This window comes from Punica granatum, chromosome 1 (assembly GCF_007655135.1).
Source record: "Punica granatum isolate Tunisia-2019 chromosome 1, ASM765513v2, whole genome shotgun sequence".
Taxonomy (NCBI): domain Eukaryota; kingdom Viridiplantae; phylum Streptophyta; class Magnoliopsida; order Myrtales; family Lythraceae; genus Punica; species Punica granatum.
In genome coordinates, this window is record NC_045127.1 from 41,126,293 (window position 1) to 41,148,908 (window position 22,616).

Here is a 22,616-nt window from a genome sequence, read left to right on the forward strand (position 1 = left end):
AAGAACAACACGAAGCCAGCCCGCAAGCCTCTCCTTGAGCTCCTTGTCGCCAAACATTTGAGCTAAGCCTTCTCCCTTTGTTCATTTCCAGTTCTTTCCACTGTTCCCTCTTTTCTGTGGTGATATCTATCTCTTTTCCTGATCTTCTCCCTTTGCTGATGCCATTGCTTCGCTGCTGCTGCACCTACTCCGTGGTTAAGGTGACGTCGCCCATCTTGCTCGAGGTTCGGTTCGTGGATGGTTCGAGCCTTGCACGACTCTTCCTGTCATAGCTCAAGGAAGGTATAAATTTCAGACTTAGAGGCATGCTTAAGACTCATTTTATCACATGACCTGTTAATTTTGTCATTGATGTTGCATTTTGATCCAAATAGCATGAACCAATTTAATCGTTAAACTCGGACTCTTAAAATCGGGGTGTGTGATTCAAATCGACTTTACCATGGACTTGACTTTTAAAGTATCGGCCTTAAAATTGGTTGTATGAAATGGGAACGAATCTACACCAATTGAATTTCATGTTCACTCGGCCTAAAGCCATAAAACCGACTAAAAACATTAAATCGGCTTAATTGATCATTCGAGCTTAAAAATCAGCAAATCAAATGTTGACGTGATTTTGTATCCCCATAATTCGTGTGTTTGGATGCATTCCTTGTTATTTTAATTAAAACCTCACACGAACCGGTTTAATTATGTAAAGTCGGTTAAAAATTGGACTTATTTCCAAAGCAATCAGGAATTAAAGTTTTTAACGAATGGTCCATCAATGGCCGGCTTCAAGGCTTGGACGTGCAAGCCAAAGCATTCGGCAAATTCTAATTCACTCAATAATTCCACGCACGGGGTAATTGGGAAGTTTCACTTGGCTAAATAAATCACTCAACCTTTTAATGAATTACACAAACCGATCAATAATTTGTAATCGCATCGACGATTCAAGAACTGCTGACCATACATGTGCGCACCCGAATTTTAATCTCGTCGGGGCACGCATTCGCGCGCCTATGCAACGCGGCTTGGGAGTATCCACCTTCCTGGGGACGCGCGACGGACGCACGTGAGAAGGAGTCGCCACTACCTGTTTACGACCCCTAGGTCGAGGGCCGGTGAGTTGCCCGGGTCTAGGGGTATGAGATACACCTAGTATGCTAAGGCAATGGTCTGTACGGAACCTGAAATTCCGAATTCGGGGGTTCTATTATGTGTGGGCCTATATCCTACACGCCCTTTCAGTACTCTAGCCTTCTAGGCTTGCCATTTTATTTATTTATCGCATGATTTAGGGTTGCACTTGATTTGCCCGTTTTGACACCGTAAATTCGAGGAAACACTCCAACCGTCCACTCTCTGATCGGGATTCTTACATAAATAAATGTACAACATAAAACCTTCACATTGCTCTCTCAAATAAAAATACAAATTACAATGACTAAATCCCGATCGGTTCGCATTTGGTCATTATTCCACTCGTGCTCACCGTGTGGTTTGAAAAGACTGAAATTGAAATTAATATGCACGCTCAGTGATTGGGGAATTAGACCCCGTGATCGACGGTTAGGGGCGTTGGACCCCGTGTGAATCGTATCCTAAAGGATCATGCTCGACCCGCAACAAAAACAGAGAAAAACAAACAAAAGCATATGAAAACAGACAAAAATAGATAAAAACATATGAATACAGACAAGTTGTGTTTTAAATACCGTATTTACGTGATTTATCAGGTCATGCACCGGGGTTACTTGGCAAGCGAATTCCTACCCTAAACAGATAAGCAAGGTGATGGAGAGGGTAGTATTCGATGTTATTTTAGTGGACCCGACAAACACAATTCTGTAATGTTATTTTAGTGGACCCGACAAACACAATGTCTGTAATCAAGTCTCGAATGTGTGGGTTATTTTTAAATTATTTTGTACAGCGACGATGTGACTTTTAAAGATTATGACAAAAATGTTTTCGTCTAAAAACCCAAAATCTATCCCATTTTGCCTATTTACCCGTGTTTGATTATGCCGAATGCACAGTTAGTCAAATTTTGCATTTTATGACAGAAGAACTTGTTCTTAAATTATCGACGCGGTTACCGATAATTTATCAATTTATGCACTTTGCTTAAACCCGAGTGATTTATTTAGCCCAATTACACGCCCCTTTCCCCGTACGTGGAATTATTGAGTTTAATTAAAAAATGCTGAATGCTTTAGATTGCGAGTTTCGAGACATCGAGCCAGTCATTGGTGGATCGTCCGACAAAAGCTCTAATTCCTGACTGTCCTGAATTTAAATTCAATTTTTAAACTGAGTTTATATGATTAATCCAAATTCATGCGAGATTTTAATTAAATTATCAAGGAAACATCCAGACACACAAATCACGGGCACACAATCATCGAATTCACTCATCGAACATCGAAAGACCTATCGCATGTTACTAAGATGGAGATTTATACCTGATCCCAAGAGATTCTCAGGATGAGCTAGCTCGAAAGATCCTTGACTACCACGGACCGGGGCGGCCTTCAAGTCGAGACTCAACCTAAGCCTAGGTAAGTCTCCTCGTCGTCTTGGAGTCAATCCATACTTATTCCTTCTCATGACTCCTCATTCCTCGTCTTCTCCTCCCAAGCTTGGGATAACATGCAAAAGCGAGAAAGAAAAACGAGAGGGGGCCGGAAGAATAGCGAATACAAAGCCAGTAAAACTCGAAGGAAGAGTTTTAAGGAGTCTAAGGCATTATGACTTTAGAGCTTATGCATAAAATACAGCCGAGACATACGGGAAAAGAACATCTACGGCCACTAGGCCTCAACACATAAAAGAAGACAAATGAGGGCACGCAATTTCATGAACTTTGTTAAACCCTTCATCTCCACGTGGGTTTTATAACAGACCAAAGAATCCACGATTGCATCTAGACCGCTACCAAACTTATGTATCTTCTATCAAACCACACGTAGTTCAAAAGTTCCAAGAGAAAGGGAATTCCGATCAGATCTAAAATCCGCATTAAACTAGACGAAAAATGGATTTTAAACCCCTCTGTTCAGCCATGAATGACACCCCTAGTATTCCCAAACTATACCTCCATCTTTATATCAAGAAAATAGCACACAAGCACTACTCTGAGCCCTCTTTCTTAGTTAAATGCAGCCTTAATGAATCAGTTATAGCACCAGGGGAAAACAAATTATGATCCCAAAATAAGCTTCCCATCCATTCACATCAAGCAAATATCGTTCTTCCATTATCATGCCCAACTTAGCCTCATGTCGAAAATAGTAGTAATGCATCAATCATTATTTCCATTCAATCCAAAATGATCACGATAACTCAGCTCATATCATAGACTCAACCTCAAGCTAACGAAATCATGTCAAACAAGATTGAAACAACAAAGGAGCCGTAGCATAACCCGGCCACATTGTTAGAGACAACATCAAGTTCAGTAAACCGAGCCAAGACACCATGAATCGATCAAGAAATCATCATATAACTCAGCGTCTTCATCAAGGACAGTTCCTAGCTATCGAGATAAAGCTAAGTCATCATATATAGAACCACAAACCTGCACATGACTAAGCCTATAGCATAAACGTGACTTTAAGTTGTCGAAATCATGTCAAACGAGCTAGCACTCTTTCATCGATTGAGTTTCTCAGAGAAGGGCTGAGCATCAGTGGTATCGACTCGGGGAAGGCAGCAGCAAATGCGAGCAGCTCAGTAGCAGTGGTACAACGGGCAATTGAAGCCCCCGAACAGAAGCAACACAGAAGAATGGTCAACAGCAGCTCACAGCACCAGAAATGCAGCAATAGGATAGCAAGGAGGAGGAACGGGGAGGAGCTGGGCACGCAACCATGGGTTTCTTCTTTCACTGTCAGTATCGAGCTGCCAAGGGAAAAAAATGATCAGATTGATGGAGTGATTGATGAGGAACACAGAGAACCAACGGCTAAGAGAGAGTAGCAGTTGCAGGGAGAGGCAGAAGGTGAGGATTCAGGGTTTATTTTAGAGAGCTGAGGGAAATCCGTGAGAGCCAAGAGAGTGTCCGAGATGAAAGGACAAGAGAGGAAAGAGTTGGAGGCTACTAGGGTTTTTCTTCCCTTTTTTTTTCTCTGAAGCCTTAGGGTTTTTCTTTTTTTCGTTCCCAGCTAAGGGAGAGCAGCTGAGAGTGAGCTGGAGGTTTTCCTCTTTTGGACCAACCGAAAAAAAGAAAAGAAAAGAAAAGAAAAGAGAAGAAGAACCAAAAAAAGAAATGAGGGTAGTGGGGAAAAAGGGCAGGAGGGGTAGAGCTATGACTAGTGGTCCATGGGATGACCTGAACATCCGAAATTTTCCTGAATTGCTCATGACACTTTCGGTTTATGTGATAGTTTTTCTTGATCCCTACATGAGCTGGGCACATCCTTGTAAAATTTGAAGATCGTTCGACCTCGGGAAGTTCCCAAAACAATTTTTCTTCGATAGCTGGCCCGAACCGGTAAATTTGGTCCTGATCTGTGAGGAGACCCTTAATTTTGTACTAATCTAGCCAAAAATGCATCTCGTTTTTCTTGATTTTCTGAATCTCCAGTGAATTGGGAATCCAATGCCGTTATCCATGCTCGAAAACGCGAAGAATTGATTTTTTTTTTATGGATTTTCTCCCTCAACTTGAAGAGTCTGTCCCGGTTTAACAGTTTCGGGCATGGTGCGCTCAAAAATTCATAACTCTCTCTCCGTATTGAATATTGGAATGAACGACCCGTTAAATTGCACCTAACTCGATTTCCTAGGTCAGGGATATGGAATTCACCCTTTTAGGTTCAGGATTGACCGTGATATGATGCGTCGAATCCCATGCTTGAGCTGCTGTATTCACTCCTTGGGCACCCCAACTCCCACGAATTTTATCTTTTTGCTCGAAAGGGCTCTCGATGTGATTTTTGCATTGAAATGTCCCCAACTCACCAAACCTTGATCTAAAAATATCGAACTTAGTTCTAGGATCCACGAAGATAGTCGTTCTCACCTAAGAAAATGATACAGAGACGTGATTTCCCCTTTGTCCACTGTATTCGATTCGAATATTGATAATTCGTGCCTTACTCTTCGGGATCAATTGTTTGTGCTGCAAAATTCCATAACTTGCCATCGCCATTTTTTTGTTAGAGTTGTGGAACCCTAGTCGGAAGCCTTGTTGATGTCATATCCTTGAGCCGGTGAACCAAAACGGGGTACTGACAGCTTGCCCCTCTTTGGTTGCATGCTCGATTAGAGGATGTAGCCAAAGATTATGAGAAGCAACCCTTTTTGGTTCCGGCGACTGCTTCGACCTCTTTCCCGATGGCCGCTGGTTCCTCAGCTTTGGATGCGTGGGAAGAAATTAAGCATATGTACCTAAATCTATTGAACAGATGTCGGAATCAGTGAATAGGAGGAGGGAAATCGGACTCAAAGCAATAAGTCGCGAGTTTATGAAAAGTAAAGGCATGGATTTATGGGCCTGTATGGTGTAAGGAAAGTGAGGACACGAGTTTATGGGCCCATGCGGTGCGGGAAAAGTAAAGAGACGGGTTTATGGGACCGTGGGGTACAGGAACAGTAAATACAAGGGTTTATGGGCCTGTGCATTGCAGAAAAAGTGAAGACACGGGTTTATGGGCCCGTGTGGTACAGGAAGAGTGAAGACACGGGTTTATGGGCCCGTGGGGTGCAGGAAAAGTAAAGACACGGGTTTATGGGCCCGTGGGGTGTAGGAACCGTAAAGGCAAGGGTTTACGGGCCCGTGGGTGCCGGAAGAGTAAAGACACGGGTTTATGGGCCCGTGCGGTGCGGGAAGACTCAAGACACGGGTTTATGGGCCCGTGCGTTGCGGGAAAAGTGAAGACATGGGTTTAAGGGCCTGTGGAGTGTCGGAAAAGTAAAGACAAGGATTTATGGGCCCGAGTGGTGCAGGAAGAGTGAAGACACAGGTTTATGGGCCCGTGGAGTGCAGGAACAGTAAAGACACCGGTTTATGGGCCCTTGCGGTGCCGGAACAGTAAAGACACTGGTTTATGGGCTCGTGGGGTGCGGGGAGAGTAAAGACACGGGTTTATGGGCCCGTGGGGTGCAGAAAAAGTAAAGATACGGGTTTATGGGCCCGCGACGATGCAAGGTAGTGGTAGCGAAGTGCATGGAATACAAGAGCAAAGATCAGTGTTAAGGAATAGCGCTGGGCGCTGAAAGGACAGTTCGCTTGACACTAAGTCAAGATCACGCTGGGGTGATGCAGTGGTGATTATGGCTCGCGAATCGTCGTGTGACCCAAGTGCTTGTTTGATGACTGTGTCGTGCATAGCCCCGAGGTCCTTGATTTGTCGATGATCGGTCTCGCGCTGAGGCTGCTGCTTCGTTGAGGATGCCCCGGTCGTGCAATGAGGAACTCGAGCTCTAGGGGGGAGCGCCTACGTATCCCGAGGGGTCAGAGATCAGAGTCCATCGTAGTTCTTGTGTTTGATGTACCTATGATCCTGACATTGTTAGTAAATCATGAGGGTCACTAGTGACGGACGCACGTGAGAATGAGTCGCCACTACCTGTTTACAACCTGAAGGTCGAGGGCTGGCGAGTTGCCCGGGTCTAGGGGTATCGGATACTGCTAGTATGCTAAGGCAATGGTCTGTACAGAACTTGAAATTCCGAATTCGGGGGTTCTATTACGTGTAGGCCTATATCTCACACGCCCTTTCGGTACTCTAACTTGCTAGGCTTGCCATTTTATTTATTTACCGCATGATTTAGGGTTGCACTTGACTCGCTCGTTTTGACATCGTAAATTCGAGGAAAACACTCCGACCGTCTACTCTCTGATCGGGATTCTTACATAAATAAATGTACAACATAAAACCTTCACATTGCTCTCTCAAATAAAAATATAAATTACAATGACTAAATCCCGATCGGTTCGCATTTGGTCATTATTCCACTCGTGCTCACCGTGTGATTTCAAAAGACTGAAATTGAAATTAATATGCGAGCTCAATGATTGGGGAATTAGACCCCGTGATCGACGGTTAGGGGCGTTTGACCCCGTGTGAATCGTATACTAAAGGATTAGGCTCGACCAGCAACAAAAACAGACAAAAACAGACAAAAACATATGAAAACAGACAAAAACAGATAAAAACATGAATACAGACAAGTTGTGTTTTAAATGCCGTGTTTAGGTGATTTATCAGGTTATGCACCGGGGTTACTTGGCGTGCGAATTCCTACTGTAAATAGATAAACAAGGTGATGGAGAGGGCATGTAGCATTCGACGTTATTTTAGTGGACCCGACAAACACGATATCTGTAATCAAGTCTCGAATGTGTGGGTTATTTTTAAATTATTCTGCACAGTTAGTCAAATTTTGCATTTTATGACAGAAGAACTTGTTCTTAAATTATCGACGCGGTTACCGATAATTTATCAATTTATGCATTTTGCTTAAAGCCGAGTGATTTATTTAGCCCAATTACACGTCCCTTTCCCCGTACGTGGAATTATTGAGTTTAATTAAAAAATGCCGAATGCTTTAGTTTGCGAGTTTCGAGCCATCGAGCCAGTCATTGGTGGACTGTCTGACAAAAGCTCTAATTCCTGACTGTCCTGAATTTAAATTCAATTTTTAAACTGAGTTTACATGATTAATCCAAATTCGTGTGAGATTTTAATTAAATTATCAAGGAAACATCCAAACACACAAATCACGGGCACACAATCATGTCAAGCTCATCGAACATCGAAATACCTATCGCATGTTACTAAGATGGAGATTTATACCTGATCCCAAGAGATTCTCAGGATGAGCTAGCTCGAAAGATCCTTGACTACCACGGACCGGGGCGGCCTTCAAGTCGGGACTCAACCTAAGCCTAGGTAAGTCTCCACGTCGTCTTGGAGTCAATCCATACTTATTCCTTCTCATGACTCCTCATTCCTTGTCTTCTCCTCCCAAGCTTGGGATAACATGCAAAAGCAAGAAAGAAAAACGAGAGGGGGTCGGAAGAGTAGCGAATACAAAGCCAGTAAAACTCGAAGGAAGAGTTTCAAGGAGTCTAAGGCATTATGACTTCAGAGCTTATGCATAAAATACAGCCGAGACATATGGGAAAGCAACATCTACGACCACTAGGCCTCAACACATAAAAGAAGACAAATGAGGGCATGCAATTTCATGATCTTTGTTAAACCCTTCATCTCCACATGGGTTTTATAACAGACCAAAGAATCCACGATTCCATCTAGACCGCTACCAAACTTATGTATCTTCTATCAAACCACACGTAGTTCAAAAGTTCCAAGAGAAAGGGAATTCCGATCAGATCTGAAACCCGCATTAAACTAGACGAAAAATGGATTTTAAGCCCCTCTGTTCAGCCATGAATGACACCCCTAGTATTCCCCGAACTATACCTCCATCTTTATATCAAGAAAATAGCACACAAGCACTACTCTGAGCCCTCTTTCTTAGTTAAATGCAGCCTTAATGAATCAGTTATAGCACCAGGGGAAAACAAATTATGATCCCAAAATAAGCTTCCCATCCATTCACATCAAGCAAATATCGTTCTTCCATTATCATGCCCAACTTAGCCTCATGTCGAAAATAGTAGTAATGCATCAATCATTATTTCCATTCAATCCAAAATGATTACGATAACTCAGCTCATATCATAGACTCAACCTCAAGCCCACGAAATCATGTCAAACAAGATTGAAACAACAAAGGAACCGTAGCATAACCCGGCCACATTGTTAGAGACAACATCAAGTTCAGTAAACCGAGCCAAGACACCATGAATCGATCAAGAAATCATCATATAACTCAGCGTCTTCATCAAGGACAGTTCCTAGCTATCGAGATAAAGCTAAGTCATCATATATAGAACCACAAACCTGCACATGACTAAGCCTATAGCATAAACGTGACTTTAAGTTGTCGAAATCATGTCAAACGAGCTAGCACTCTTTCATCGATTGAGTTTCTCAGAGAAGGGTTGAGCATCAGTGGTATCGACTCGGGGAAGGCAGCAGCAAACGCGAGTAGCTCAGTAGCAGCGGTACAACGGGCAGTTGAAGCCCCCGAACAGAAGCAACACAGAAGAATGGGCAACAGCAGCTCACAGCACGGGAAATGATGCAATAGGACAGCAAGGAGGAGGAACGGGGAGGAGCTGGGCACGCAACCATGGGTTCCTTCTTTCACTGTCAATATCGAGCTGCCAAGGGAAAAAAATGATCAGATTGATGGAGTGATTGATGAGGAACACAGAGAACTAACGGCTGAGAGGGAGTAGCAATTGCAGGGAGAGGCAGAAGGTGAGGATGCAGGGTTTATTTTCGAGAGCTGAGGGAAATCCGTGAGAGCTGAGAGAGTGTCCGATATGAAAGGAGAAGAGAGGAAAGAGCTGGAGGCGGCTAGGGTTTTTCTTCCCTTTTTTTTCTTCGGAGCCTTAGGGTTTTTCTTTTTTTTCGTTCCCAGCTAAGGGAGAGTCAGCTGAGAGTGAGCTAGAGTTTTTCCTCTTTTGGACCAATCGAAAAAAAGAAAAGAAAAGAAAAGAGAAGAAGAACCAGAAGAGGAAATGGGGGCAGCAGGGAAAAAGGGCAGGAGGGGCAGAGCATTGACCAGTGGTCCATGGGATGACCTGAACATCCGGAATTTTCCTGAATTTCTCATGAACCTTTCGGTCTATGTGATATTTTTCCTTGATCCCTACATGAGCTGGGCACATCCTTGTAAAATTTGAAGATTGTTCGACCTCGGAAAGTTCCTGAAAAAAATTTTCTTCGATAGCTGGCCCGAACCGGTAAATTTGGTCCTGATCTGTGAGGAGACCCTTAATTCTGTACTAATCTAGCCAAAAATGCATCCCGTTTTTCTTGATTTTCTGAATCTCCAGTGAATTGGGAATCCAATGCCGTTGGCCATGCTCGAAAACGTGAAGAATTGAATTTTTTATGGATTTTCTCCCTCGACTGGTAGAGTCTGTCCCGGTTTAACAGTTTCGGGCATGGTGCGCTCAAAATTTATAACTCTTTCTCCGTATTAAATCTTGGAATGAACGACCCGTCAAATTGCACCTAACTCGATTTCCTAGGTCAATTATATGGAATTCACCCTTTTAGGTTCAGGATTTACCGTGATATGATGCGTCGAATCCCATGCTCGAGCTGCTGTATTCACTGTTTGAGCACCCCAGCTCCCACGAATTTTATCTTTTTGCTCGAAAGGGCTCTCGACGTGATTTTTGCATTGAAATGTCCCCAACTCACCAACCTTGATCTAAAAATATCGAACTTAGTTCTAGGATCCACGAAGATAGTCGTTCTCACCGAAAAAAAAGATACAGAGACGTGATTTCCCCTTTGTCCATTGCCTTTGGTTCGAATATTGATAATTCGTGCCTTACTCTTCGGGATTAATTGTGTGTGCTGCAAAATTCCATAACTTGCCCTCGCCATTTTTTTGTTAGAGTTGTGGAACCTAGTCGGAAGCCTTGTTGATGTCATATCCTAGAGCCGATTGACCTAAATGGGGTGCTGACAATACCCCTTTTAAAACTCACAATTTCAAACGCACCGAAACACGTGACACACGTAGCATGGATATCTAGGGAGTACTCATGTATCTTGGCTCGAGTTTGGGCCCGATTTGAGGTGGCTCAAGTCGGGGTGCACGAGTCCTTTTTATATCACTTTCGGGCAGAGCGACGGGTTTCTCGATTCTTTCGGGGTCCTCACCACCCCCGGTGGATTCGAGGGATTGGTCGACACCGACTACTGACTTTCGATAGTCCATGTCATGTGGTCTCGATTTTTCAAGCACACATATTTTTCGATTCCAGGGCATGACCATCAGTTCTTGATCAACCGACACCCTAAACATTAGGATGGCCGAAACATACTGAGTAAGGAAAGGGGTGGGCGCTTGTCAAGGTACGATTGTCATTCGTTCGCCCTTCTTTTCCTGTCTGTATGTTTCTATCACCCTAATGTAGACTCAGGCGCTTGGGAATTGAGTTAGAGGCATGAGCGGAGACGGCCTGTGAATGGTTGTCCGGTCCCTCATGGGTCATGTGCAGAAATCTTGGCATTCTCGTGGTGTTTCGTGCCTCAATTTCACTAAGTTTGTGCTTTGAGTGGGTCAAAATATGAAAAACGGATTAATCTCAAATTTGATTTAATCAAACACGGGAAAATAGTCAAGTAAAGGTTTAGGTTTCAGGTTTTGAGCTAAAACACACTCTTGTCATAATCTGTAAAAGCCACATTGTCACGATACAGAGTAATTTAAAAGCAACCCACACATTTGAGGTTTGACTACAAACATCATGTATGTTGGGTCCCTTAAAGTACTACCAAATGCTACATACCCTTCCAGGGTGGTCCATGACCAATTCACATCGATTACATCATCCTGTTTGTCTGTTGAGAGTTGGAATTTGCTTGCCAAGTAACCCTAGGTTCATAACCAGGTAAATCACGTAAATCCGACAATAATACACAACTTATCTGTTTTTATATGTCTTTGTCTCTCTGTTTTCTTGCGAGGCGAGCCCGACATTTTAGGATACGTTTCACATGGGGTCCAACGCCCCTAACCATTGATCACGGGGTCCAACGCTTCCACACACCCACATGCGCATAATCCGAGTGCGGAATGGGGTCTAGCATCGAGTCATCCTTTTTGACCCAAGTGATATCCAAGTGGGGGATGACTTGGGTTGAGAGATGTAAAACGAGGTTAGACAATCACCCGAGAGCTCGACCAATCCCACGGATATCTCGAGGACCATTTGGTCCTCTTGGAATCCGCTGGTTCTGTCGGACCTGACCCTCGACTCTCATGAGCCCGCGTCACTTTAATTTCGATTTCGATTTTTCCTAAACACACGGTGAGTCTAAGAGGAATAATGGTCGAATGCGAACTGAGCGGGATCCAATCATTGTAATTTATATTTTTATTTATTTGAGATAACAGTGCAAGGATTTATTTTGTACATTTATTCATGTAAGACTCATGGTCGGTGAGTGAATGGTTCGGGGGTTGAATCAATCAAGCCGATTTACTTACCTAGGGATGAGTAAATCCTATGCTTCACAGTTTCGGTTCTCGCGAGATGTCGATCATCACGGTCTGATTAACCGTTATGCGAGGATAGTGAACCAATTCCTCGATGTACGGGCTTACTCCTCTCTCAAGCTCTTAGTTCGAATTGACTGTTTTCTTCGACTTTATGGTGTCAAAACTGGTAAGACGAGTGTAGCCTAATTATGCGGTAAATAAATAAAAGTGGCAAGCCCTGGGCAAACAGAGTACCGATAGGGCGTGCAGGATATAGGCCCGCACGTAATAGAACCCCCGAATCCTAAATTTCTATTTATGAAGACCAATGCCTTAGCAAACTAGGTGTATCCCATACCCTTGGACTCAGGCAATTCTCCAGTCCTCGACCATCGGGTCGTAAACAGGTAGTAGTGACTCCTTCTCACGCGTGTCCATTATGCGTCCCCACGGGAAAGTGGACACTCCCAAGCTGTGCGATTGATTGCACCCATGCGGGCCCGACGAGAAGAATTTCGGGTTCAGGATATGATGAGAGTCGGGAGAAGGTAAGGTGGCTATGATTAGTGATGGTGGTCGTACGAAGGGAAAGATGGAAGAGCTACTGTCTAATACTTTTCCTTTTGCAAAAGAGAGAGAGGAAGATGAAACTGCTGTGTTTGTGATGTTGATGAAGGAATGAAGAGCATGTTGCCTCCTTTGTTGTCTCGGGAAGCCCGAGAGGAATATGGTGCAGCTTTGAAGCCAGGGAAGAGCTTAGGGAGAAGTTGATGGTTGTCTCTATGTGTTAGTTGTGCTGAGAAGGATAAGGAGAAGCAAGGTGATGGTTGGGCTGTATTGATGGCATGAGGGATAGTGAGGGTGGACTGAGGTGTGGCCAGTTTCATTTTTTTTTTTCTGTCTGCTCTGCTCTTCCGAGAGATGGAGAGAGACCGTGAGAGAGCAAGTTGAGTTCGAGAAAGTCAGAGAATGAGGCTGAAAAGCTACTACAGAAGATCAGGGATGGTGAAGATGATCGAGCCACAGAGAGCAGAGGTGAGGGAATGATCTTAGATGATCGGGCTGCCAGTTTGCTCTGTGAGGAGAACTGAAAGAAAAAAACCCCGCCCAGTTTGTCTATGTTAGAGCCGAAATAAAGAGAGAGAGAGCTTTAAGGGAAGTCACGAGGGAGAGCAACAGAGGGATGGTGATGGGAGTTGATGGTATTTTGATGGAATCGCAGGGGTCACAGAAGATAGAAATGATGGTGATGGTGGTGATGGAGGGTGGTCTGGGCTTGAGCAGCCAAAAGCGGAGCCGGAAGAAGAAAGCTCGAAAATCCCATCTGTCCCCGTCTCTCTGCCCGAACCAGAGAAGAGAGAGAGAGATCGGTCGGATGATGTTCAAACTTGCAGGTCGGTGCCGAAGTTTTCTGTGGGAGGTTTGCAGAGCAAATTGCTTGATGTATCAGGAAGAAAAAGAAAGAAGAAAAGAAAGAAAAGAAGAAGACATTGAAGAAGATGAAAGATGGCCGACAGTGGGGATACAGGGGTCAGCCACCCTCCACCTTCTTTCCCTTATATATATATATATATATATATATATATGTATGTATGTATGTATGTATGTATGTATGTACTTGTACGCGCGATCTCAAAATCCGTTGACATTTTCATAATAAAAACTTCGAAATTGAGAAATTCAAGAAATAATGGGCTTCATGAGAATTTCAATTTATATCGACGGAGATCAAATCTCAGTAAAAATCAATATCGAACCTCTGACGCATGTCGATCGTAATTGCTCGATTATTCTTGAATTTCTCGACTTTTTAAACGGATATCCGAAAAATAATTTTCGATTATTGACGCACGTAAGGCCTGAAATTCTCGTCTTTTCAACCGGACACCTGAAAAATAATTTGGGATCACCATTGCATTCAGAAAGATTCATGAATCAATAATATGCAGAAAAATATTTTTTTGGCCTCCAGTTTGGTCCCATATTTTAAAAATCGAACTTGACGCACATAAAGACCAAAAAGTCCAATAGAGTATTTTTCTGAAAATGTAAAATTAGGTTTAAATAAGTTCCCCGAGTTCAAAAGCAGTGAATGTATCAAGGGATAGTTAGAAGCGACTTCTCTATAAATGGGAGATGTGATCGGGTCCTCCTTGATGGTTCCCGAGCGTCGGTAAACCAAAACAGGGTGCTAACAAGTAGGATACTCCAAATTTGGGATCAAAGAGTTTAGAAAATGTGAAAATTCGAAAAAAAAAAACACTGGGGAGTGAAAAAATGCTTACCACTCGAAACGTAAAATTTAAGAAAAACACATTGCATTATCCTAATGTAATTTTTATATGTAGCATTTTTTATACAAAATTTCTGATGTTTTTAAAAATTGGGGAGAAGCGTATTTTTCTAGAAAAGGGCCGACTCGACCAGAATGACCAGATTATTTGGCTCGATGGATTTATCAAATTAGTTATTATCTTGTTCGGATAGAGTTTTAAAAGAGACTAGAGAAAAAGAGGAACTAAAAAACTGTGAAAATTAAAAAAAAGAAATATTTGAAATTTATTTTTAGAGAAAACAAAAGAATTGGCAAGAGGGAAAAAGAGCCCCACTCACCCTTTGGTCTCATTATGGGATTTTAAGGTGCGATTACAAATGGATGCCTGTTGCCATCACTTTTAATGACACATAATCATCCTTTCAGCTATAATAGCAGATCCCTGGCAGGTTTTTTTTTTTTAAATTTTATTTTAAAAAAGGTTTTTTTTGAATATTTTATACCACTTGATATGATTTACTTGGGGTCTTCTACCTATGCCCTAAAGGCATAGGATAAGCAATTATTGATTGCCATATATATATATATATATATTAGAATCTATAATTAATGATGAAACAACTATATGTTGAAGGACAAATATATCCCTTTAATTAAACTTGGAAACACTTATTCTCTCCAGCCAAATGTAATTCGTAGTCACCGTATTAGTTGCGAAAAGTCAAAATTCAATTATTGAAAAAATAATCCTAGAATCCTAATCGTATAATCTAAACACTTCAACTGTAAAACCCCGAAACCCTAAATCCTAAATGCCTAAACTCTAGAATACTAAACTCTGAAAGAAAAAGATACCCTAAAAGCCCTAAAATCTTAAATCTAAAAATCCCTAGGATTCGAAATTTCAGATTATAGGTTTTTTTTTTCTATAAAAGGGCTTCCATTATAATTATATCATGTAATTAGATTTATTGTAATTATATCTAGTTAATAGGTTTGTTTCCAAGAATAAATATGAAGGGTAGGATCAAAATACAGGTGTATGATCATGAATAACAGATAGAAGTACGCATTGCAACTCATAGTTACTTATCTTATGCCCTAAAGGAATCCCAAGGGGTTCGACCTAGTGGTTAATGTGTACCGAAATTTGTATCGAGACCCGAGTTCGAATCCCCTTGGGGCCGCCGGAGCGCCTTTGGCATAATTACTTGCTCTGTACGTCACCGGGGGTTCACGGAGCCCCGGGAATTAGTCGGGCGAAGCCTGAACACCCCGGGTTAGCAAAAAAAAAGAAAAAAAAATCTTATGCCCTAAAGGCATAGGTTAGAAAAATCCATTTACTTTTGAGGTTAGTAAAAATTACTTACCTATCTCGTAAAACTACATACCTATATAGTAATTTACTTGTCAGCATCTAGTAATTTACTTATCTATGTGGTAATTACCTTACGAGGTATGTAATTTACTTGTCACTATCTAGTAAATTACTTGTTTATATGGTATTTTACTCACGAGGTATGTAAATTGCTTGCATATCCTGTATATTACTATGACCTTGTATAAGTTTCAAGTAAGTTACAAATTGTTTGAGTAAATTACTTAATCATTGTGTAATTTACTAATATTTTGAGTAAACTCCTTACAAATCTAGTAAATTACATACATTTCGAGCAATTTGCTTCAAGTGCTTTTACTACTTCGGTATTAAGTAAATTAATTACACATCGAATAATTTACTTACCCTTTTAGTAAATTTACTCGAAGTTTTAGTAATTTACATTTTTTTTTTCAGTTTGATAGATGGATGTGTGGAAAGAAGGATAAAAAAAAGGGAATAGAAGCCCTTGTCATTTATGAAGAAATGGGAGCAGCTCGCATAGTGAACGTGAAGAATTTTTGTGGGCGCAAGAACTCGTCACTAGTGGAGGAGGAAGAAAACGCACGATGGCAACGGATTTACATAAATGAGTATTTTATCATGTCAAATCCTAATAGGTGATTAATGGGTTTTATCCATAGGTTCATGGAAAGTGTTTATGGATTTGAGGTTAAAACCCTATAGAGTTTGGGAAGGGTCTAGGATTTTATCATGAAACCCGTCCTTAGCCCGTTAAGCGTAAATTTACTAAATTATCCTCTATATTACTCATATTTACAAAATAACCACTGTTATTTTCTTTTGTTTCTCTTTATTTTAGTTCTAATTTCTAGTATTTGTAATACTTATTTAGTGTTATGAACTTGAAAGTGTTGTTGTTTATTATTTTTGAATATATTATGAACTGATAAGTATTGTGGTTTGTTTTCTTTCGTACAATTATTTGCCTGGAATTTATATTTTGTATTTGAATACTATTTGTTATATTAGACCAATTTCTCTGAATCAGAATTTTTTTTTCACAAACTTATTAATTGGCGAAATGGGGCCCTAGTGGATTTCCGTTAAATTAGTGTGAAGGGTTTGAGAATTTTTCTTTAAAATTTTAACGGACTTAGAAATGGTTTAGAATTGACTTTTCTTAATAGGTATGAATATAGGATGAATATAAGAGTCTTATTATTATTATTTTTTTCTCCAGCGACTTTTGTTTAGAAGAGAAGGTTGCATTGTTATCAGAACCAAACCGGAGCGGCCGTTTCGACCGGTCGGGCCGAGACCCAGCATCATGACCAGTCCGATTCCACACGATATGCACAATTGAGGATATGCACAATTGAACCGTTGAACCCACAGAACTGGCCTATTTGAATCTAAAAATCCATTACACTGGTCGGTCCATGGGTTCAATGGTTGAACAAATATGTAACAAAAATGATTGATGATGGAAGGTTTTGAACCTTCAACCTCTCCCTCTACGTGCACACCCACTAACCAACTAGGCAACAATTGCTTGATGCTTTATTTCTTCCTCAATTACTTTTGTTCCCTAGATATTATGCATTGTTAATGAATTTAGATAGATATTATGCATTTAATTATCATTAATACTACTTTAAATAATAAAATATTATGATTAATTAAATCTACGGTCCGACCCATCGAACCTCCGATTGAATCCATAAACCCATGAATCCATACCCTATCCGGTTCGATGTTCGGTCCGGTTCTGATAACACTGAAAGGTTGTCCTTATTTTTCATTAAAATATTTCAATTGTATAGATTTTTCTCAATCAATCAAAAGATCCAGATTTCACATGTACCGTACATTCAATTTTTAATTGATTCCACTGTAGATCCTCGTGGGGGTAGCAATGTGTGTCGTGTCGTGTTTAAACTGGTTGTGTCTAAATGAATTCGTGTTAGAAAACTCTAAACCCGAACATGAACACGTTTAATAAAATGTTAAGATTTTCAAATACGAACACGACACGTTTAATTACGATTGATACAGACACGACACATCTAACCCGTTTAACTAAGCGTGTTTAAATGTATATGTATACTTATGTACAAGATATGACATTATTACTTTTAAACAGATATTATACGTATATGATATGACACTATTAACTTTAATTACACATTACTACATAATTGACATGATAAAAACACCATAAACGGGTAATTTATATAAACAAATTTAGGTGATTACTTTCATCTATAAATTGATACAATATGTGAAATAAATTCATTAACACGATAACACGTAATATAAACTGATCTAATCGTATCTAAATGGGTTATAAGAGTTGAACTTGTTTAAACACGATTATTTATCTTGTCTAAATGGATTTGACATGTTTAGACACGAAACATATTTAGCCTTAATCCAATCCGCTTAACTCCGTGTCGTATTCATGTCGTATTATCTTGCCATGCAAATACTGTGGCTCTAGATCTTCCGAAGGAGAAACCATTTCTTGTTTAATATAATATAATATGACACTTCTCAGCAGGAACGGCTAATGGGTCCACGGAAAGTGGTAAAGCGTAAGCCTTGGGAAGCAAGGACTGGGCTTCGTGGAGAAGCTCTACTCCAATTTTTTTTAATGATTCCCAATTTTTGGTTAAATATTCCAGCAAAAATAAAGTATAGAAGTAATTTTGACTGCCTTTTTTTTTTCATTAGAATGAGGCTAGTTAGTCTAGAACTCAAAAAAGTGAAATAAAAGAACATAGAGAATTCCACCAAAGCTCGGAACGTCTTGATAATAAGTTGAAGCGATGCTATTGCACTAAATTAATAAATTTCCTTTCTAAATTATTTGACTGCACTTATCATTCTAATATGGGTTTTGTTTTGCACCGAAAGAAAAGGGTTTTCTTAACCCATAAATAATGGTTTTTGCTAGTACAACAACTTCATTTTTCCAAATGAAGTGTTAATTTTTTTTTTCGGATTACAAGGAAGGCCCATGGGTCTGATACAAAAATAAATTTTTACTTTGACGAGAGGTTGTGATGGATCAAGAGGTTTTAAGTGCATAAAGAAAAAAAAGAGGTTCTAAGTGCTATTCTCCACGATAGTACTTTCTTACTCATTTGCCCTTGCTAGGATGATGTTATACTAATTCATTTTCTACCCGTGCTGTTTTATTAGTTATTTATTATTTATATTTCATTGTACTAGGCCTTAGGCCTCCCATATAACAAAAATATAATAAAAAATGAAGGATGTACGGAATCATTTACAATTATCCATTTCGAGTAAAAGATGTTATACTAATTTGAGTACAAGTTGGATACATCGCAGACAGGTCTATCCGGTAGGAGTCCCATAAATTCGATTACATAAACTCGATCCATAAAACTTACAGAATTTACAGATATGCAACTCTAGGTGTCAAATTAGAGATAAATGATAATTCTTTTGTATATTTCACAATAATATAAATTATTTAAACACTTAAAATTCCAAATCGACAAAAGTTCAAGTCCATGAAATTCGACTCGACGTCAGTTGAGCTTTCACGTAACCGAAATCAATGAGAATAAGACATTAAGGAAATTAGGAGAAGACTCGTAAAGGACCAAGCTGAACTGAAAAAGAAAGAATTAGGGAATTATGTAACTATATCTTGAGTTTTATTATAAAATTTTATTTGCGCTAATAGGCTTTACTTTATATCTGGCCATGAATTTTTTATTTTATTTTTTCTCTCACTATGATTGACCCCCAGAATTTTCCGAATCTAAAAAATTGATTCGAAAGGCAACCGAGTTTACTTCCACTAGAGTTTGAATCGAGTCTATTCGTTCTCATCCCATGAATCCTTAATTTCTTAAGATTTTAAGAATTAACCTTTTTTTTGTGTATTTTGATATTCGAAAACATAATGTGCCCAGACTAATCTAGTGGAGTTAGGTTGGCCTACTAAGGGATAAATTCCTCTCGCAGTATGAATTTTTTTCATTCACAAGACTCGAATCTAATACCTTATTTAAGACGAACAAGCTGCGAACCAACTAAAGAACTGACTTTAGAGTATGATAATGATGACTGTGAGTATTAGGTAATAAATAATGAATCACCCAGCTATCTGATAATGTTAATCTTTTAGGACAAATGTTGCACTGATGATATAAAAATGTTAGGTTGGATGCAAGTGCCTTGCTATTGAGTTTATGTTCAATGCAGACACTTCTCGCAAACGGGATGCCCTTCTCAAGAAAGGGAAACATTCCAAATTGACTAGTTTGACCAAACTCTGATCACTATAAAATTGCTACAAATGTGACTTGAATGATTGTCCCATGCATACCCACACCATATCTCTGCCTCTCCCAAACCAAGCTTGAAGAATGGAAGTTCCGCATATCCCAGGATTAGATTTTGACCCATCTAGCATCCAGCTGCTGAATCATTACTTGAAGCAGAGGAATTTGGACTACTTCCACTCCGGGGATCCCAGTTATTCGACGAATTGTCATCTGATCCCGGATATCGAGCTCTACAACTGGGATCCCGAGGAACTTCCTGGCCAGTACTATAGTAGGTCCACTCTCTTATGTGCATTTTACATTTGAAACATATACATCTATTATATTCGAAAAGATATTAAAAGATAGGCTTGCAGGTGTGTCGAATTTTGAATTGACCTTTCCATTCCGGTATGTGCAGGGATAGCAAATGCGAGGTCTAATGGAAGGCAGTGGTTTTTCTTCTGTCTTCGAAAAGAGAAGTACCGTAACAGCAATCGGTCCGAGAGGACTGTTCAAAATGTTGGTTATTGGAAGATCACTAGTTCAGACAAGAAAGTGAAGAGCGAAGACACTGGCGAAGAGATAGGCAAGAAGAAGACATTGACTTTCTACCGAGGGCGTATTCCTAGTGGGATCAAGACCAACTGGGGAATGCATGAATACTACCTAAATCCATCGTATCTCGGCTACAACATTGAAGAGGTACGTACTTCTATTTATCCATGTATAATGAATTCACATCAAATCACCATAACACTAGGTATTTGCATTAATCTAAACAAATGAATAATACACTCATCGATGTCCCTTACACATTCTGCAGATGCCGTTTGTTGTCTGTCATGTATTTAAGAGAAGTGGCAGAAGGGGTGACGATAATGTCGAATCAGCAAGTCATGCAAATGATGATTCCGGCGGCCCTGCCTCATCTGAAAGCCGTGCGCCTACTCACGAAGCTGCTTCAAATGAGGTGATATATGTATAGCTTAGTTCTCTTCATTTGGCGGGCTGCAGTACTTAAACCGCATGCTTTGGTAATTCTACAAAGTTGTTTTTCAGAACTTCAGCCGAGAAATAGAACTAAAGCAATCCATTGAACTAAAGCTCACACTTGATTGCTAGGTTCTATGTAACTTTTCTTGTCACTCCTTTAAATAAACTGCTCATGTAGTTCGAAAACATACAGATCATAGAAGGATCACAAATCCGATATCCTTGAATGATTACGGAGGGTTATATGATCTATATTTTATTGCAAACTAAATCAATTAATTCTCTCAATATGTGTAGGAGCAAGGAATGTGGCAATCACTCTCTGATATTCAGCAACTTTCTCACGACATCCCGGACTACAGTACCGGGTTCACTGGAGGGGCCGGTTATCACTCTTACACCAACAGTGATGGGCTCTTTAATGGCTATCGCTCTAACAATTACTATGCATCTCCTGATGAAACTTACGACCACCAACAGTACCAAGGTGACTGGAACTCCCACAACCACTACTAGAAAATCATCATACTGTTTCGGTCTTTTTATTCAAGTCGGATTGTCAGTTTGTCTGATCATGGACGTGGTCCATGGATGTAGTGTCTAATATTATTGTAAGGCGTGTGTTCTCGGTGTCAGTTACGAAAGAAATTGCATTTGGGGTGCTGTTTCTGTATACTTTTAATTTACTCGGTGAGTTGGGATTTTCTCTTATTATGTCTGTCCTAAATAATGAAGTCAATGTGAGACTCTTACATATTATCTGGTATTGTCTTTTTTTCTTCCCCTCAAGATTAGCTTGTTGACTGCGGAGGTTGAGGAATCATTTGGGAATTGATGTCCTTCTCTCTTTACAGAAAAACCAATAATGCTGTAAATTGACATGCACCATTATACGTATGCAATGAAGAAAAAGCAAAACTTACATATTTCAAGGGATGACACAAGTTAAAATGACTTGAACCTACAGCCTTGATTCATTTTCTATCACAGGCCATCAATTATTTATTTTTCCCAGCCACGTTGACCGATAAATTTGTTCATGTGATCAATTGCTTGAAATATTACGAGATGACTTAATCGAAGAGATGAGGAGTGTAGCAACACTATGCAATTAGTCCAATCACTCTACAAGGTTAATGACTTTTGGCCTGTAAAAAAGTATCAGTCCGATTACTTACAAGGGTATCAAGACTTTGTCATGCTTCTTATTGGCTCGAGAGTTTCCATATCGTATCAATTATAAGATACGGTGTACAATGTTCCAAGCCCTCCAAATTGGTGTAGACCACGCAAAGTGTTAATTAATATATACATGGAATCTGAAAATAGTATGTGTATGTTTAATCGAAAAACTAATCATTGTATAATAAGCCTTTTATTGCTTTATAGACAGAAGAAAACGAAGTATAAATCAGAGAGAGACCCGAAAAGAAACACTAGTATTTCATCATACATTTGATCAATATACGAAAAGCTAGATATATACTTAAAGAGAACTATACAACTAGTTCTGTAAGTTTTGGTAACTTTTTTGTTTCTATCATTTTTAAAATTCTTTTCTCGTTTACATCTTATCAAGTTTTTTTTTATTAAAATTTTTGTCATTTTGGTCCTCAACCTT

At 40.1% G+C, this 22,616-nt stretch overlaps 1 protein-coding gene and 1 long non-coding RNA gene across 3 annotated transcripts; one reads left to right on the forward strand and one right to left on the reverse strand.

The window, feature by feature from the left end:
• Positions 1-3,469: 3,469 nt before the first annotated feature.
• On the reverse strand, positions 3,470-9,513 carry LOC116192519. 2 transcript variants are annotated; one of them, XR_004154103.1, is made up of 2 exons: positions 7,794-9,513; positions 3,470-3,891 (listed from the first exon to the last, which is right to left on the reverse strand). It is a non-coding gene; the product is annotated as an uncharacterized LOC116192519 (long non-coding RNA). The 2 variants fall into 2 exon arrangements; XR_004154102.1 differs by lacking the exon at positions 3,470-3,891 and adding an exon at positions 4,147-6,489 and having other exon boundaries at positions 7,794-9,512.
• Positions 9,514-19,951: 10,438 nt separating this feature from the next.
• Positions 19,952-21,704, forward strand: LOC116192516 (NAC domain-containing protein 71-like). Its single transcript, XM_031521084.1, has 4 exons — positions 19,952-20,291; positions 20,421-20,704; positions 20,826-20,972; positions 21,293-21,704. The coding sequence occupies exons 1-4, from the start codon at positions 20,102-20,104 to the stop codon at positions 21,509-21,511; spliced, it is 840 nt and encodes a 279-aa protein (XP_031376944.1). The 5' UTR covers positions 19,952-20,101; the 3' UTR covers positions 21,512-21,704.
• Positions 21,705-22,616: the final 912 nt, after the last annotated feature.

Coding starts and splice junctions, on each gene's coding strand:
- LOC116192516 (XM_031521084.1), top strand. CDS start 20,102: ATGGAAGTTCCGCATATCCCAGGATTAGATTTTGACCCATCTAGCATC. Junction 20,705..20,825: donor TCGGCTACAACATTGAAGAG/GTACGTACTTCT, acceptor CACATTCTGCAG/ATGCCGTTTGTTGTCTGTCA. Junction 20,973..21,292: donor ACGAAGCTGCTTCAAATGAG/GTGATATATGTA, acceptor CAATATGTGTAG/GAGCAAGGAATGTGGCAATC.